The sequence below is a fragment of the Cupressus sempervirens genome, chromosome 4 (genome assembly GCF_028749045.1).
Source record: "Cupressus sempervirens isolate cs-2001-9-10 chromosome 4, ASM2874904v1, whole genome shotgun sequence".
Classification (NCBI taxonomy): Eukaryota; Viridiplantae; Streptophyta; class Pinopsida; order Cupressales; family Cupressaceae; genus Cupressus; species Cupressus sempervirens.
The window spans coordinates 520,735,904-520,754,318 of record NC_143121.1 but is presented as its reverse complement, the minus strand read 5'-3'; the positions used below and the strand labels follow the sequence as shown (position 1 = coordinate 520,754,318).

At 35.4% G+C, this 18,415-nt stretch overlaps 1 protein-coding gene across 4 annotated transcripts in view; it reads left to right on the top strand.

The window, feature by feature from the left end:
• Window positions 1-18,415, top strand: part of LOC149562223 (transcription factor jumonji (jmjC) domain-containing protein) — a 152,478-nt gene that overhangs the window by 31,503 nt on the left and 102,560 nt on the right. For all 4 annotated transcript variants that reach the window (XM_089825763.1, XM_089825761.1, XM_089825762.1 and 1 more), the window contains exons 4-5: window positions 11,103-11,160; window positions 11,369-11,505. In XM_089825763.1, the coding sequence (XP_089681889.1) occupies window positions 11,103-11,160; window positions 11,369-11,505 (195 nt within the window). The remainder of the gene's footprint in view (window positions 1-11,102; window positions 11,161-11,368; window positions 11,506-18,415) is intronic.

Genomic DNA, 18,415 nt, shown 5'->3' with positions numbered 1-18,415 from the left:
GCTAGAGGAGTTGTGGGATGTATTACTCGAGTCTACTGACTTGGATATGTCCATCTAGGATCTAGCTAGAGTTACCATGCTAGATGTTTAGGATGATGATGACGATATAGCAACATTTGGGGCTAGTGGAACCGGTTTGGGTTCCAATGACAAGGATCTAGATATAGTTGCAGCCGGGGACGAAGCCATTAATCCCTCATTTTATGATGACCCATTTGACCCTTGAAGGGCATTGATACTATGATCATTGATAAGCTATTAAACACCTGTCTTTATGATTTTTAATTTCATTACCATTATGCATCAGACATTATTATTTGATGAACTAGGCTATGTTTTGAAATTTCATTTCGCAATTTAGTAATTCAATGTATAATTTTCTTTACATTCATGAACATAGATTAATGAGTGAGTATTTAATGTTTATCTTTAACATTTGTCATTAATCAATGATCAAACAAGATATATTCCTACTATGAAATGACTTAGTTTTGCAATTATGCATGTCTCATATATATATATTTTGACGAACTCTCCCACGTACCCAAATGGGAATTGTTTTTTTGCTCAAACCCACTAACTCAAACGCGAACAGGAAGTCGAACCTGAACCCGAACTCAAACTAGCAACTTAGATTAAATTACTAACTTGAGTTCAAGCTACTTACCTTCAGTAACTCCAAATGTGAGAACTTTCTGATTATTCCTTAAGTCATGCAGTGGTTTGTGATGAACATCTGAATGTCATCAGCTTCTGCATGCACCTCCTTGATCCACTTAGTACTCTTCCTAATCTTTTGTAACATAAGATTGAGTGAATAAATTGTACTAGGTGTCCAAAAACTATGATGATATCTCTCTTCAACCAACAACCCTACAATTCTTTGTGTTGTCAATTACAACTTGGAAAACGATTTCAACACCCACTTCTTCAATAGCAAAGATGGGAATATTAACAACAAATGACCCATGTCTTACTTGCCCCTCACAATCCAATGCTTTCAAAAACATTGCGCCTTTAGGGTACACTGCCAAAACATTGATCAATGGACAATTTCTAGCATCTTGACAAACTGGTTCATACTCTCACAAAACTGGGACTTGAATACACTGTAGGAGCTTCATTAGCACTTCTCAACATCCTCTTAAAATATGGAGAGTTAACAAGATTAAAAGACAACCCATTTGCCTATGAGCATCTTGGAGCATCAGTGTTAGCAATTTGCCTACTTTGATTTTGAAACGCAGTTTCTAGTGGTCCCTTTCGCTTGTGTGTAAGTGGTGCTTCATTTTGAGTATCAGGGGCAGCTGAGGTAGTATAGAAGAGGTGATCTTCTATCACAACATTTGTGGTGAATTTCATTCCCTACGATTTTGTTAAAGCTTATTGCTACTACAATCAATGGTATTTTTCCTATGTTTTCTCTCTTTTGCTTCCTCATGCTCTTGAATATATTTTAATACTGTTGAATTTGGCACTGGTGCATTTTTTTTTAGGACATTTCTCGACTCCTCTTCCAAGATATCCATAAATATGGCCCACCACATGAAAATATGAACTATTCCTTTCTACATCACAACCCTGATAGTTCCAACAAAAAACACCTCCTGGAAGAGGACGTACAATATCAACATACTTCCACAAATGAGAATCAGAATTGGGTTCTTTTCTTTGTTGGGTATTGCTTGTTGAGAAAGAGGTAGATCCCATTATAGTGCCTTTTCCTATGTTGAGAAATTGTATACATAGTAAGAATGAAATTTTAGAGAAAACAATGGCTACAGCCTAGATCTTATTGGCAATGAAAGATAAATGAAAAAAATAAAAAAGCTTAAACAAAACAATAAGAAAATGAAACAAGAACTTACCTCTTTCAGTCATTGTAAGCTTGCAAAGGTGTAGGAATGACACACAAACACTTAAAGATATCTCACAAACCAATCTTCCAACTCCTTGCACAACCAAATTCTCGCTCAACCACCTATTTGCACTTGCTCAAGACAAAATTACCTACTTGCACTCTACAAATGAGAGCTAGAAGCCAACTTAAGCCTTTCACCTACACTTTTTAGGGTTAAGGAAGTCAAAACATTATTAAATTCACAAAAAAAATACACTTTCTGGCCGTTTGTGGAGTTCAATTCAAACAAGTTTGAATGTGGTTTGGTCTGGGCTTTGAACAACAAATTTGCTTGGCTTTGAACAACAAAGGCAAAGGCACAAGTTCGAGGGCAGATTTTCGAACTTTGAGTGGACCTCTGGGCAAACTGTATGCAGACTACGTACTAGTTTGAACCTAGGCCTGGTTCAGTGGGTGTTTAGGCGAACCAGGGTAACATAGTAAATAATTAAAAATTAAGGATGAATAAATGAATGAGCCATTGTAGTGGAATAGAGAGAGATTTGAAGTAGCTTTAGAGGAGGGTATCAAGATGGAGAACAATTCTAGAAGCAAAAAATATAGTTAAATGGTCGGAGGAGGGAGATACAGTCACAGAATTCTTTTATCTGTCAAGAATGAATAGAAGGAAAAAGGACTGAAGATTCTGTAAGAGAACATGATAGAAAAGATCAAAACTATTTCAGTTTCCTGTTAAATAGAAGAACACCAGAGAGAGAGAGATGGAGCAAACTGAATTACTGAATATATTCTAACAAGAGGATAATACATTGCTCATGTAAGAAATGGATCTAGAATAATTTTGAAAAGCAATTTCACAACTCGGAGAAGAAAAAGCCTAGATGTGGAGGAATGTCACACATGAATCTTTCTCGAATTTCATCATATTTGTGGTGGATTAAACAAAAAGTCAAGTATAGTGTGTTTTGCGTCTGGATTCTGTTATGTAAGGTTGATACAAATAAATTTTGCACAACAGAATCTAGAAGCAAAAAACACTATTTAATATGGACTGGAAATCTTGTAAGTGCTTCTCAAAAAATGAATGAGTCTAGAGATTTTTTTTTTTTTAGATAATGAAAGACTACTTGTTTAGCCTTGATCCCCAAAAGATTGGTGCTTTAGTCTTTTTCAACTGAAGTTCTTTTCAAAACACTTTTTGTGAATATAGAATAAATTGACCTTGTATAATGAATTGAATTGATTGCTATTACCCTTGATTGAAGTAGTGGTTTTGAGCCAAGGAATTTCGGATGCAATTGCAAAGGCATTGTGAAATAATCTTGAATTTGAGAATGTTAAAATTTAGGTAGGCTAGTAAATACATCAATTTAGCTGTCAAAGCATTATTAAGCTGGTTGCAACGGATTCATTTTGCATCTTTTGCAAGGAGCGGATGATCAACTAAATCTTCTAGAAGTTCTTGGTAACTAGAGGATTTTAAAGACGGGTGCAAGCTGAATTCAATTTCCTTGGTATAACCATTCTTTTGTTAAGGATAGCTTCTATGGCTTTCCTTGATTAGGGACAAGTGGAAAGTTTGTGTTTGAAAAAATCTAATTGGAAGCAATAAGTTTCCTTGCGAATCAAACACTATATTCAGTACAATACTTTCTGACATTGTATGAGGAATTTGCAGATGCATATACAAGGTTTCTGTTTGATTGTACATGCTGAGGTCAAGTGGTTTTTGAATGATGGGAGTTGCCCATTGATTGGGGCACAGGCTTATCTAATTTCTTATCTATGCATGGAGATATTTGCCTTATCATTATATTCTTCCACACTTGCAATATCCCACACTAGGATATTGCCTCAATTCTGATACAATGGTAAAAATTGTAGTTCCTTGTGTTTGTGAACAATTATGCACTTGTGGGGTTTACAACAATAATTAAAATGCATCTAAAATTCTCAAATTAAATGCACAAATTGAACTGTATTTTATTTCTTGCTAAATACAACTGGTTGCATTTGCAATTATAATTTACTTGCAAATATACTCAATGCTGAAAGATACATTTGAATTACAAACTTGAACTAGAATGATGCACCTTTCGTGAAACACTGCTAGGACAAATCACAGATCAAAGAGATGAAACACTGCGTTCCAGTATAGGTCGGAGACCCTATATCTAAATCGCAGGCCACAAGCATGTACGCAGCCCTACAAATTATGTACATTCGCTCAATGTAAAAAAATACAGCCCTATTATGAATGAATGCTGACCACACATGAATTCGCAGCTCATAAAGGTGATTTGCTGCTCCTAGAGAACGACACCTAGGTTAGTATTCAATCACTGTTTAGTAGACACGATTCACCATTATAAAGAATGGCTCAAAGTGCAAGCAAAGACATGGCGTCCAGCCATGAAATTTCTTCAAAATCCTCAAGACCAACTTCTCCACAAAATGCAAACAAATGATATCCAAGAATGATTTCATTTGCAACAAGTCACTGCTTTTATAATAATAAAACAAATCTTCCTTATCACTCAACAGTTAGCTTCGTGAAGACCCTTTTCACTTAAATGTCCTTGGCTTTATACTTGGAACATATTTGAATAATATAATTTATTAACCCGTTTTGCTCCAAAAATGACCATTTCATCAATATCATGATATTCTGACACACAATGTCATTGTTTCTTGTGTTGAAACTTGAGCCCAAAGAACAAAGGTAAACAACAATAAGAAAATAGCTAAAACTGAAACAATAAAACACCAGAAATACCCTAGGAAAACCCTTCTAGAATGAAGGGGAAAACCTAGCCACACAACAAAAGATCATTTTATTAATCATAAAACTTCAAGCGTACAATATCCTTTGCTTGATGCAAATATATAACAATAGGAGAGACTCTTCACGTTATAACTGAAAGGTCTCTTGAGATTCCCATAACTCCTATAATTAATTACAGCTCTTCGAATATTCATGCCTCAATGCATGTGAATGACATATGTCATTTACATTTAATATTAAATATTTAAACATAAGTGTCCTTTTCAGCTGAAGGTGACAATGATGGTAATAACGTCCATATTTTGAGAGATAAAGATCTCTATCGTAGCAACCATCTTCAACACTCCCTCTTAGCCAGAGAGAGATCTTTAGTTGAATAGTCACACAAAGCTGCAACCAAAAATGTCAATGATAAATTCTGATCATACAAATTCAAAACATAATTCATGGAGTTACTCAACATGAAAACCTGTAACAAAGAGTCATATTCATGGAATCACTCAACATGAAAACTTGTAACAATAAGTCATATTCATGGAATCACTCAACATGAAAATCTGTAACGATGAGTCATATACATGAAATGATTTGTAAGACTCACAACTAAGCCTTTATTCACAAACTCTCTCAACGTGAATTGTCATGGAATCTCTCAACATGACATCTAACTCCCATCATGGAATCTCTCAACGTGATGACATCATTGACTCTCTCAACATGATGTTCACTATCGCATAGTGAAAGAATTATCATAGCTGATCTTACAATCTCATTTATTTACCCAAGAATAGAAATGGACATTATAAAAACAAGACTTGGTTCCATTTAAGTCTCAAATCTTATAACTACCATAAGCATCACAAGCATATATGAGAGTGAAGGGGATTCCATAAACACTCCCTCTTAATTATGAAGCTTCCCTCCGAAGCGAAAAACTCCCTTGAAAGCTCAACATCTACCTTTGGTGCTATAATCCTTATCTTGTTGCATCTTGCAACCAAGAGAGATTATTAAAATCAACTATCAATGCTAAACATAATCTCTTTTCAAGCAATATAACCATAAATACTCATCTCTTTGTGGTCTAATCTCAATAAACACATATATACAAAGAGGTTCAGAATGATGTCTCAATAGCTAGTGTAAATCTCATAGCTTCAATACAATTATATAATATAAACATCACAGTAATACTTATCTCTGTAACCTCAAGCAATACCATTTAACAACAAAGTCCCACTCTGTAGCTGAAGAATGCAATCAACTTGACACAATCTTGCATGAGATAATGACCAATATGCACCCATGGTGGCCATGTATAAGGTCAAGCTTTCTTAAACCATCCAACAAATTGTTAATCCTCCTCCAAAAACCAGAGTGAAATTTACCTACTGAAATCTTCAGAATACAATCTCTTGCAATAGATAAATTTTGGAGGTCAAAAATAAATCCTATTAATCTTCTAACAAAAATAAATTCTTTCGTTCAGTTCTAAACTTCTTGACCAGAAGAAGTCTTTAGAAAAACAACAATCTAAAACTTTTAATTCTTCAAAGCAAAGGGGGAAAATGTTACCAAGACTCGACAAAGCCAAAAGAACTATGATAATTCTTGTGACGGTAGCTAACGATGATGAAGAAACGATTGAGATGATCATATGCGATTTCCAATGGCTTGAAGTAGAATGAAAAATTCCAAGTCTCTAAAATTCCAAATTTCTTCTTCAGGTCCTTAATAATTCCAGATGTCACAATCTTGAAGGCATAAACTAGATGATAAAAGGTAACCCTAAAGCTGTCCACGGGAAGCACAGAAGAACTTAGCTCCATGTAAATTTTATCTGTTCTAAGATAATAGAAGCTCCCCTACTTGATTGCACAAACATTCCCAAGTGCTAGACGCAAGCTCTTCCTTAACATTGCTTTCCAAATTATCGCAATGACATATTGGAACAATAACTGTTGTCGAATCACTCTTGAATTTGTGCCAATCAAGCTAGGAAGAGAAGAAACTTTGGAGAGCCGCGCATAGCAAACAAGATGTTGCTTCATTCCGCACTCTCTTATAGATCCGATGTCTTTGATTTCATTTGGAATCCGAGACAGCATTTATCCTTGATAACACAAGCGATGGCTCTTTTGTTTGAAAAGACGATATATCAAAGCAAGAGGCAGATGACCGAAGAAAGGTAAGCTATCGGCCAACATGGACTAACATGAAACACTTATTTTGAACCGTTACTTATATGACAATAATATTGACAAATCATTGATAAAGTAACGTTAAAAAACCCAATCAAGTTAAAAAAAATGCAGTGGCACTTGCCATCAATTGAGTCACACTCTGACTATCAAAGAAATCAAGAACTAATCAACACATAGAAATCTAACAAAACATTTGATGCTACCTAGAAAAAGAGAATAAAGTTGATACCGAAATGACAATATAAATGAAATTGAGAAACATCGTTGGAGCAGAGTAGCCTTTCTACTCAGCCCAACTTTGAAAAGATATAGCCAAATATTTGAGAAAACTCATACTATATATAAAAACTTACTGTGAAGACGATACCGGCAAATTCTCCAATTAATTATCGACAAATACGAACAGTTACCAATCTTCAGCATCAACTTTCGCTCTGATAACTCACACACCAAAGTGAGGAACCATATCAATGACAGAGCCACCGAGGTTGCACGCAAGTGGTAATAGTCATTCTAGAGAGTACTTGTCTAAAACTTCCTTCTCAAGAACACGATCGAACATGTTTGCATTGCTCCCCTCACATGCATGCTCAACATTGCCACCAAGGCCAAGCACACGATCATCTTCATATTCTCCCTCTTTGCTTGGAGTAGAAGCCAAATAAATAGGGTTTATTGTATTTGAGATGTCGCTCCACTATACCTACTAGCCTTGCCAAAATTACATCACTCTAAATCGTGGGCCACTTGAGGTCATCTTATGAATGCTCACCAAAAACCATGATTTGTATTCAGCGTCTCAATATTGTATTCAACATATCTCTTAAAGGCTGTTATCCAACTAGTCTTTGATACCATGTTGAAACTTGAGCCCAAAGAACAAAGATAAACAACAATAAGAAAATAGCCAAAACGGAAACAATAAAGCACCAGAAATACCCGTTCGGAATGAAGGGAAAAACCCAGCCACACAACAAAAGATCATTTTAATTAATCATAAAACTTCAAGTGTACAATATCCTTTGCTTGATGCGAATATATAACAATAGGAGAGACTCTTCACATTAGAACTGAAAGGTCTCTTGAGATTCCCATAACTCCTATGATTAATTATAACTCTTCGAATATTTATACCTCAATGCATGTGAATGACACATGTCATTTACTTTTAATATTACATATTTAAACATAAGTGTCCTTTTCAGCTGAAGGTTACAATAACGGTAATAATGTCCATATTTTGAGACATAAAGATCTCTATCACAACTACCATTTTCAACATCCTGTGCTCAAGTTTTAAAACTTTTCAAGTTAGTTCCAATGAGCTATGGCACTAAGGTGACCAATATACAATACGAGCAAAAATAGCAACCTTAGCATATTTAATTAAATAATAATCATAATTCACTTGTCCTGCAAAAATGATTGAAGAAGCATCAAAATTGAATTCTAAATTTGATTGCATACGAGTGATCTTGATGAAGAAAGACCATGAATGAACCTGATGGGTTGCTTTACTAAAAATGGATGCCCCCTCCAAGATTCTTGGAATGCAAACCAAAAGTCAAATAAAAACTGAGAGCATCATTCAACTGCTATAACTCATCTGAGCTCATCAGAACCATCCATTGACTTACTACAAATAGTAAGTCCCACCAAAGGGAACCAAAACCCTCAACATGTTCCTCAAATCACCTGTATTAGCTTAGGAGGACCCAATAATGGGGTAAATCCATCCACTATCATGGTCATGCTAAAAAGTGGACATTATAGCTCTCTAGAGTAATATAAGATGCATTTAAAATGAGCAAACTGCGGTGAAGAAAGAGGAGGAGTTTGAAGAAGAGTTACCAATAGAAAGGATGCGATGCTATTACATTATAGTTGCTACTTTTGTATCCAAGGGTTAAATTCACTACAAGTCTGGAGCTTCTTTAAATTGATGGGCTCATTAAGTTTTGTTTTACTTTGATTGGAAAGACATAAACAAATATATAGCTTAATTTTGCTTCATTCATGATTGATACACGTAGTTATCTAATGATAGTATTGTGGAAAACATTTTTTCTTATGAGGATATGCAAATTATTTTGAGTTTTCTTATATGTAGATAGTTTTAATTTATCCACATTCAAAGAATCCTAATTTTTTGGGTGTGTACAATTTTAAAGTTTTAATTTGCATCTTTTGGTGTGACAGAGAACAGAACATGTACTGTAAAATCTTGTTTTGATTAGCAAGGCGAGGGGAGGTCCTTGTTACAAAAACAAAACAAAAACCCGATTAGAGAGGGGAGGTCCCTGTAACTTGTTAAAGGACACAGCCTCGAATTCTATACAATAAAAGAGTCAAATCTTGTGTGTTTTGAATACACAAACTAATTAAAGACATCCTCCATCCTCCTTTTTTTCTCAAGCAAAATCCACAAGGCTAGAGATTTTTATGTTTCTTGAGCAAATGGCACAAGGTGATTTAGCTTTTGTATCAGCTAATAAATCCTTACTCTTTCTGGCTAAAACCAGAATCCAAAATCTGAGAGTACAGCACAAGGATTGAATCAGTTTTTATAAAAGAAGCACATATAGTTAAAGGAATGAATAAATTGATTACCAAGCCACAAATATATCATTTTTTTAATCATGCAATACAGAGCCTGCAAATTCATCAAAGCAATTTTACCAATACCTTAATATACACATACACATGCCATCTACCATGGGAACTTGATCAACAATTTCAGTAGCAAGTAGGTGTAAAATTTCAATAATAAAAGAGCTGACTAAAACTTCTACACTATGAATAGTTTGCTTGCACATGAAGCAAGATTATTGACCAATTTTGTCCACAAATTCTAAGTCCTAAATCAGGGAATCTTTCAATAGTTTTCTGATAAGGATAAACGTCAGTTGAAATAGGTGGTTTAAGAATAGGTAATCGATAAATAGCCATTGAAATATACCTTCGAGGGGGTAGTCTGAAATAGTGCAGGCTATAAGTAGCTTGGGCTAAAAGTAGGCAATGATTTTGAAGAAGCATTTGTGCTTTAACCATTGCAGAATGTTTGAAGAAATCTTGAGACCATGATGACACCTTTCTTTCTGCTGATTTTATACATGAAGTGATCTATCCATTCATGAAATAGCAAGCAATCCCTACGCCTTGAATCTGAGGAACCATTGCTTCTGCTAATTTTGTACCCTTGTATCACTCCTCAAATACACTTATATGTCTTCTGTTGTATAATGTTTAAATCTTGTTTACAGATGACCGGAAATCAGCTGGAACACTGACAAAACCCTAGTCAATGTCTGAAGTGGTTGTCAATATGACAGATTTATCACAATTAAAAGCCTTGCAAGCTGGAAGAGTGTAGACAGTGGTACATTGGTGTACAAAAAATTTAATTACTTGCATCTTGCTATTTCTCTTTCATATGTTGCGCCCCTTTATATATGAATACAAACTTTAACTCTTGGAAAATCTGACGAGCATCTAATGGAGTGTGCCTGAATGTAGTCTTCCATTTTTTGTTTTCTGAAACTTTGTTTCATCCCTACAAGCTTGGACTGTTATATGTCAGTACAATTTTAAATTTGTGATTCCCCATCATGAGGAGTTGACATTGTGATTCTCATACACAAAAACATTTAAACTTGCATGTTTTATGTTCCGTTTTAGAAAGTTTTTTTTGGGTCTAGTGGTAAACAAATTTTGAAGTGCCCTATCATCGACCTGTGTCATTTAAAAAAAAATCACCTTCCACGTATCTTTTCATATAGGCACACAACCTCTTAAGTGGTAAACATTTTTTCAAGGACTTAGTGATTTATCAATTTTATTGATCATTGGAGGATTAATTTTTGCCTTACCATGTATTCAAAAGCTTCTTTAATTGGCAATGCAAAAACACTGAGTTGAAATGGCAAAAATAACATTCATTACCTTGAGAAGAATTCATGTATGGCTCACAGATTGAGGAATTATAAGGTTTTCACTTAATATGTGACAGACAATTATTTTGTATGGGTAAACATACCTCTGCAAACTGGATTTATGCATTCATGTGTTAACTACCGTGTCTGAAGGTTGCTGTTAGGATTCTTGTTCCATGTGGTTGGATATATCTCATTCTTATCGTGGTTTCTTTTTCTACTTTTCTGTGGTAATAAACACTGACATAAATTATTTGAGCACTGGACATACTTGTATTTTTCTAACTTGATATTCAATATTTGTGATGCATACTTTTCAGGAACCTGGTAACTTTGTCATAACATTTCCCCGGTCTTTTCATGCGGGTTTCAACTGTGGTGAGCAAAGATGCTTTTTTGTTTTAAATTTCCCGACTTGAAAACGTAAGGTAGATATCTTAGCAATGTAGAAAATGTGCACAGATCTAGGATCAAAAGTTTCAGAGGTCATTATAATTCTATTAACTTTTGCAACCAATTTTATTTTGATTTTTTTCCTTACTAAAAAATTATAGGTTTAATGATTTGTCATTGTGCATATTGCTAGGATTGAATTGTGCTGAAGCAGTGAACTTTGCCCCTGAAGATTGGCTACCACATGGTGGATTTGGAGCAGAACTTTATCGTTTGTATCACAAGCCTGCTGTTTTATCACATGAGGAGTTGTTATGTGTTGTGGCAAAGGTATAATAAATTGTTTCTCGTTGGGGCATTTTTGCATTTACAAAGTTTGTCTGGGCTCACTATTTGCATTATTTATTGCCTCAATAGTAGTTTTTACTAAATTGATTTCTATAGTTGATTTTTTTTTGCAATAGAATTTATTATTTGCATTTCTGATTTTATGATAATCTTTTGTAAAAGCGATTATAGGATCTTATATTTGCATAGATGATCTTGGTTTATGTATGCATCTTCAAGAAATTATTTGGTTGTCTATTATTCAAAATTGGTTGGAGGGTGAAAATTGATATGCTTAATTATTTAACAAAGTTAACTGTCAGTTACACTTTTTTTTGAAGCATGTGTGTTTCTTGGAGAGATTACTTTTTGAGGCGCACATTTTTGTACTGAAATTTTAGTCACCATAGGTGTAGTTCTGATTTTACCTTTCTTTGTTCCATCTATGACTAATCATTATGATTATAGGTGTGGACTGGGTGTATCTATCACCAGAGAAAGACCCTAAATGGGTTTCTAGGGCAGTATCTAATACCACAATCATATGATTTCGTAATATATTGAGCAATCATGAATTATAAAAATGTGTAGTAAACACCGTGGGTTATACATAGCCAACCTATGTCACAAGGTTTGAATTTGTGTTCCTGTTTGGCAACAATAAACTTATGATGACATAAGGCAAATAGAAAAAAATCATAAAAAAATTGTAAGTAAATTTGCTTTATATAATTTAAAAATATTAACATAAACACATTAAAAAATGATTTAGAGAGTGTAAATATTAATTATAATAAATTTAATAAATATTTTTGGGCGGTAAATTAGTTTTAATATTATTAAATGTAAGCCAACAAAAGCTTGGCCTTGGCTAAGGGTAGTAACAACAAGGTGTGCCGCCATCCTGAGATTAGCAGTAACACGAGTTTATTAACAGACCATGAAAAAGATAGCAACTCAAGTCCTAAGCAGAGTACATATATTTGTCACTTCCCCTAGCATGGGACTGAAGGGTCATACGAAAGGGTACATTCTTCAATTTCCTCTCCTTCCTTTTCTCCCCCTCACACTCCCAATCCAAAGATTTATTGTTGGGGAACTACACATGATCCTTTGTTATTGAAACCCCTGCTGGAGCCGGCCTTCCACTAAAGAAGTCACCTCAGGCTCATGAGAGCCCAGTGACTGGCATTTTGCTCTTCCCTCCGGAGTAGCAGCACCATTACTTGCCTGCAACACCCTATTAACCTCATTCAACATGGTAATATTGTTGTGCTTTACTGTTTGCACATCCTGCAAACCTAGGAGAAGCTCTTTTGTTTTTTCCCTTGCGTTTCTACCTTTTAGTGATGTTGAGCAACATCTTTCCACCAGGAAGCTTCCTTCTTAACTCTCACTTCATTGCACTTTGCAGCCATATCCCTATTTGGAAGTATCTTCTAAATATAGTTGATATAGTTTCTATTAACATAGTTAATATGCCTAGGATTTGCAGAGGATATTTATGGTGTTGACATAGTTGACAAAGCTTCTATTAACATTTAAGGTGTGATGACTTGTTTTTTTTGCCTATGAGTTAACACCAAATGTTTCTTTCCAACTCCTTCATGTATAACTTGTCCATGGGGAATTGCTATTCCCAAACCCTTGGAGAAGTTTTACTTAATTTGTGAAGTCATCAACCCAAAGGGAAAATTAACGTTTTATAAGCTATTTATACCTTTCTCAAAGATATTTGTTTGTGGAACACTACATGGCTGTACTTTAAGTTCCATTATTTAAATCTGTATTGTTAGAAGATATGGCACTCAATATCTACGTCTCCAACTGCTCTCCAACTGCTGCAAAGAATCCACACTGAAATGAGGATGTTCAATAATATATTGAATATTCTATTTTATGGCTTCAAATTTCAAGATTAATGTGGAGTCTGGACTATCATTTGATAGTTGTATTAAAGGTAGAATCCCTACCATTAAGCGTCATGCATGTAAACGCAAAAATATTTAAATAATTATAGAATTGAAGATGTATGCTAGATGGAGTTCAAATTTGAACCCAAAGTTCAAGGTATCCTTAAGCAATTGGTTTGCAATGTGAACTAGAGGTCAATTCAATACTAAGCTTTTGAATCCTTGAGTTTTTAGAAGTGGTACCTCGTATGGATTCACAAGGGCTGATTATATGCTTTGTTGATAAATTTTATGTAATTGATGCTGGGAAAATGGATGTTCTATCAATGTTCAATGATTATATTACTCGAAACACATACACCAGTTGTCAAGATGTAATAATCCTTGCCTAATCTGATCAGAAAACTTTAAACTTGTGCTGAAGGAATTTTGTCAAACAGTTGGTGTGTGATCTCTGAATTTAAACTATGAAGCCACTGAAAATCCGACTCTACTAATGCATGCCCAAAGTCTAAGAAAGATTGGATAATGCGGAACTCCAATACAGTAGCAATGCGTGGAACTATGTTATCAGATTAATACTGAATACAAAATACTAACTGAAAGTAGGGCAAGGATAATGAATAGAGTTCAATAACATTACTTGTAGTACATGATTACAATCCTACAAAACATAGACAAGGGATATGGAACCTGGAGTTGGCCGCTGAGGGTGAACTGACCACGTGATCTGGTATATGTAACCTGCGCAGATGTGCCTCCAATGGTAACCAAGACTGCTGCCGTGAGTTGCCTAATCTCTGTAAGTCCTGCTGCGATCGGTGGGACTCTAGCACATTGTTGATCTTCAACCCACAGGTTATACCATCCCTATAGACGTCCTTCAATCGTGAGAAGAGAAGGTTGCTGAGTGGTGGTTGAGCATGTGATTAATGGCTCAGTCTGTGGCTGTAATCCTGATGACCTCCTCACTTGGCTGTAGAACACCTTCCAACTGCCTTGGAAAATTACGTACACTGTCCTCACTTACAACTCTTATTCTGATCGCTATCTTACTTAGCCAGCAAAGCTATTGTTCATACGTATGGAAGAACAATCAATGCATTTAATTCACATTTTGCTGTATGTTACTAACTATAAACTTACTTCTAACTGTCGAAACTGATATCACTTCCTTCTTGCCGATTTTTGCCTGAACTGTATTTAAATCCAAAGGAGGGGTTGGGGTGACATCCAACTTCCTCAAATAACTCGAGGGGTTTCGTACTCAGAGTTTACCAGTCACATTAAAGCAACCGCTTGAAACAATTTGTTAATATTTATCATATTCATCGTGACAATCCCAATGCAATTGGTTTTCTTTTATAACCTCCTAGTGTGGAGAGATACAAACATCTTAGCAATGTGGGATAAAAGACTATTTCGTCTTTTAGTCACTTAAGTCATTTTGTCATAAAGTGACTTTTAAACAATAAAGTACTTTATATTTCAACTCAATAAAATAAAGTGACTTTAACCTTAGGATTTCCCATTTAAAATCTCCACAACTGAAACCAAAACTCCTATGACTAGCTGGCATCCTAAATCACATGTCGTTAGCTTATCTGGATGGAAAGATAGACCAACTAGGCGCCATTATAGCTGGCGAGGAGAAGGGGACATTACACGAGCAGTTCCAAACATTCTCAAGAGGGCCACAAGCATAAAATCAAATCCTTGAGAAAGGGTTACGTATGTGTCTGTTACATTGTACATGGTTGTAGATGTGTATATGCTAGAATTTAGAGTTTTTATTATCTATATGTCTTAATATAAACTAGGGTCATGTACGAAGAAGAGAAGGAAGATTCTTCATCTTGTTGAAGAGACTTTTCCAGCAGAAGATAAGGTTTCTCACTGATTTTTTATATTATTTCCCAATTTTCAAACGAATCTTCCTCTTGTTTATAGATTTATATTACTTCTTGTTTCATTTTATTTAGTTATTTGAATTTCATTTCTAGATTCTTGTTGTTTCATTTCTAAATCGCCTTTTAGACAATTTGCAACGAGGATAGATGCCCCAATACAACTAGATGTTGGCACAAGGATGTGGAAATGTAACTTTTGTGGCACTAAATAGTTTGGTAGCATCACTAGAGTGAATGCACACTTCCTCTTTAGGATAGGAAAAGGAGTGAAAGCACGTGATTTTTTGAAGCTCAGTAAAAATTTGCATTATAGAATTGAATTCGACAAGCTTTGGGGTATTCTAGAGGACTTGGGAATTGAAATGTCTACTACCTTATCTGGCAGACAACAAATTCAGTGTATTCAACAATTACATGAGCAGCAATTATAGGAGTGACCATGTATTTATACTCCTAGATCGCTTGCTGAGTAACATCATTGATAGGGGCAGTCTCAGGATCTTCCACTTTTAGTGCTATGGCTGAAGCAGAATAGAGCAAACAAAAGGTGACAGCTGAAAGTAACCCTATAGAAGATTTATTTAATGCACACTTGAATGAGGAGATAGAGGAATTCATCAGCAGAAATTCTTTTTCCAATGACGTATCTCTCATGTAGCTCGATCTCCTTATTATAAGGAGATGATGTAGATGGTTGCAAAAGGGGGAGGACCATCAGTTGTGCCACCGAGTGAGCACAAATTAAGGACCACAAACTTGGATAAAAAGTATGCCAAGATTGGTATAACAATAGAGGCCATGAGGGCAGTTTGTGAGGAGTCTAGATGCAACATTATCATGGATAGATGGATGAACATTAGGAACCGTTCACTCATCAATGTCATAGTTACATGCTTAGATGGTCCATTCTTTCTCAGGGCATCGAAAGGATGTTGATTTTCGATTTGACATTCTTTAGACAACTATAGAGAATTTTGGACCACAAATTGTGGTCCAAGTGGGGACTGATGCAACACCTCTTTTGTAAAGATGCAAGGAGGCTTATTGAGGCAGCATATAGACATATTTGGTGGAGTCCACGTTGTGTGCATGTCATGAACAATGCGCTCAAGGACATGTGAAAGATTGACTGGATAAAGGGAGTGGTCAATGATGCTAGAGATATGCAAATGTATATCTACAACCACCACACTTCACATGCATTGTTCAAGGCCTTCACAAGAAGGGAGTTCCCCAAATTAGTTGAGTCCAAATATGCATCCTACTTTAATCTTTTGGAGAGAATGATTGAGTTGTAGGAGCCATTGCAACTCATGGTTATGACAAATGGGTGGAATTGGTGGGATGGGTCCATGACAGAGCAAGTAACAGGGTGAAGGAGATAGTGAAGTATTTTGGAGTGATGCAAAATACACAGTCTCTATCATCACTCCAGTTTTCTAGGTAATTAAATATGGCTATGTGAATGTGCCTTGTCTTGGATAGGTATACAAGTGCATTGATTCCATGCTTGGCCAAATGAGGGCATTTGTGCAAGAGAGGGACCCCAATTTAGCATTCTATAATGAGCACATTTGGTCTATCGTTTAACACCGATTGGACAACCTAAACACTCCCCTACCCATAGTTGCTTATGCATTGAATCCAAAGTTGTACATGCTTAGGCCTGGTAGAGTTACATTGATTCACAATGAAGGTGTGATTCATATCAGGCTACTTATTTTGATCATCTTTATGTCTTATACATCTTGATTCTTGAATCTTTTCATAACTAGCATCTTCTATTTGACAATTATTTGAATTTTGAATTTTTTAGGTGGAGGGGTTCTTCAAGTGTGTTGATAGGATGTATGACTTTGATACCGCTGGGAAGGTTTGCACCGAGGGGACCAAATTTGCTACTCTTAGGGGTTATTGGGCTGCGGAAAAGGCGAACCTAAAAACTATGATACATGAGGATCCAATTTTGTGGGGTACTTGTCATGGATCAAAATCAATGACTGCCACACTACCCATTCGTTTGTTGCATCAGACATCTAGTTCTTCAACTTTAGAACCTTTTTAATAATGTATCCACGAAATGTTTTAACTTTTAAAGGTTTTAACTATAAGGGAACTTAATGTTTTAAGTTTTACAATATTAACCTCTCAGAGAGTAGAGAAGCTAGTGGCTGTACATAGTGTCTTGTGTATCACTGATCACAAGAACATGCTTACAAAGAGAGCCTTGCAACTGATGGGATGTAGAGCCAAGGGAGCCATCACAGATCAATGAGGATCGTTTAGATGCAACGCTGGTTTGTATTCCTTTTACAATTCTTGACCTTGGAGAGTCTAATAGTTGCAATGATGACGAGTTTTCTGACCTCCCGAGGGATGACTAGAGGCCTCCTCACTATATTTCAGACATTGGTATTTTGATTTTGTAGTTTGTACTTGTTTTAATATATGAACATTGAATATCATATCATGTTGTTCAATGTAGTTACCTTTATGATGAGATATTGATACTTTTGATATCTATGACTATTATTATTCAATATTTATGTAGTAGAAGTTAGAACTCTTCCATTTGCTGATTCGAGTATTTAAAATTTTAATATTTAATATTTATTGTTTAATGTTCTACTTTCATGTTTAATGTTCAATGCAATGTTCAAGTATTTAGTAATTCTAATTACTATTTTAGAATTTTAGAATTTTACATCTTTATGTCTTTATTGTTATACATCTTTTAGTAACTAGCATTTTAAGCACCACATGTATAGTATATAGTATATACCCCTCTCTCCCGCCCTGCTGTCCCCAAATTAAGGCCCCTTATCCCCCCCTGCTTGGAAACCTTTCCCGACGTTCCCCTGTCCCCTTGGGTGGTGTAACTATAAGATAATTATTTGCCCAACTCTATGTTGTCTGCATGTGTGTGATGTAGCATAACAACCCAAAACGATGAGCTAAGGATGATCAAATCAAGGACCTAGAGGGCAACACTAGTTGGATAAACAATTACAATCATGTTTATAGAGGTTGAATTTGGATCAAGTGCTTTGAGATTAATCTCCAACCACATGATTAGATGGTTGAAGTCGT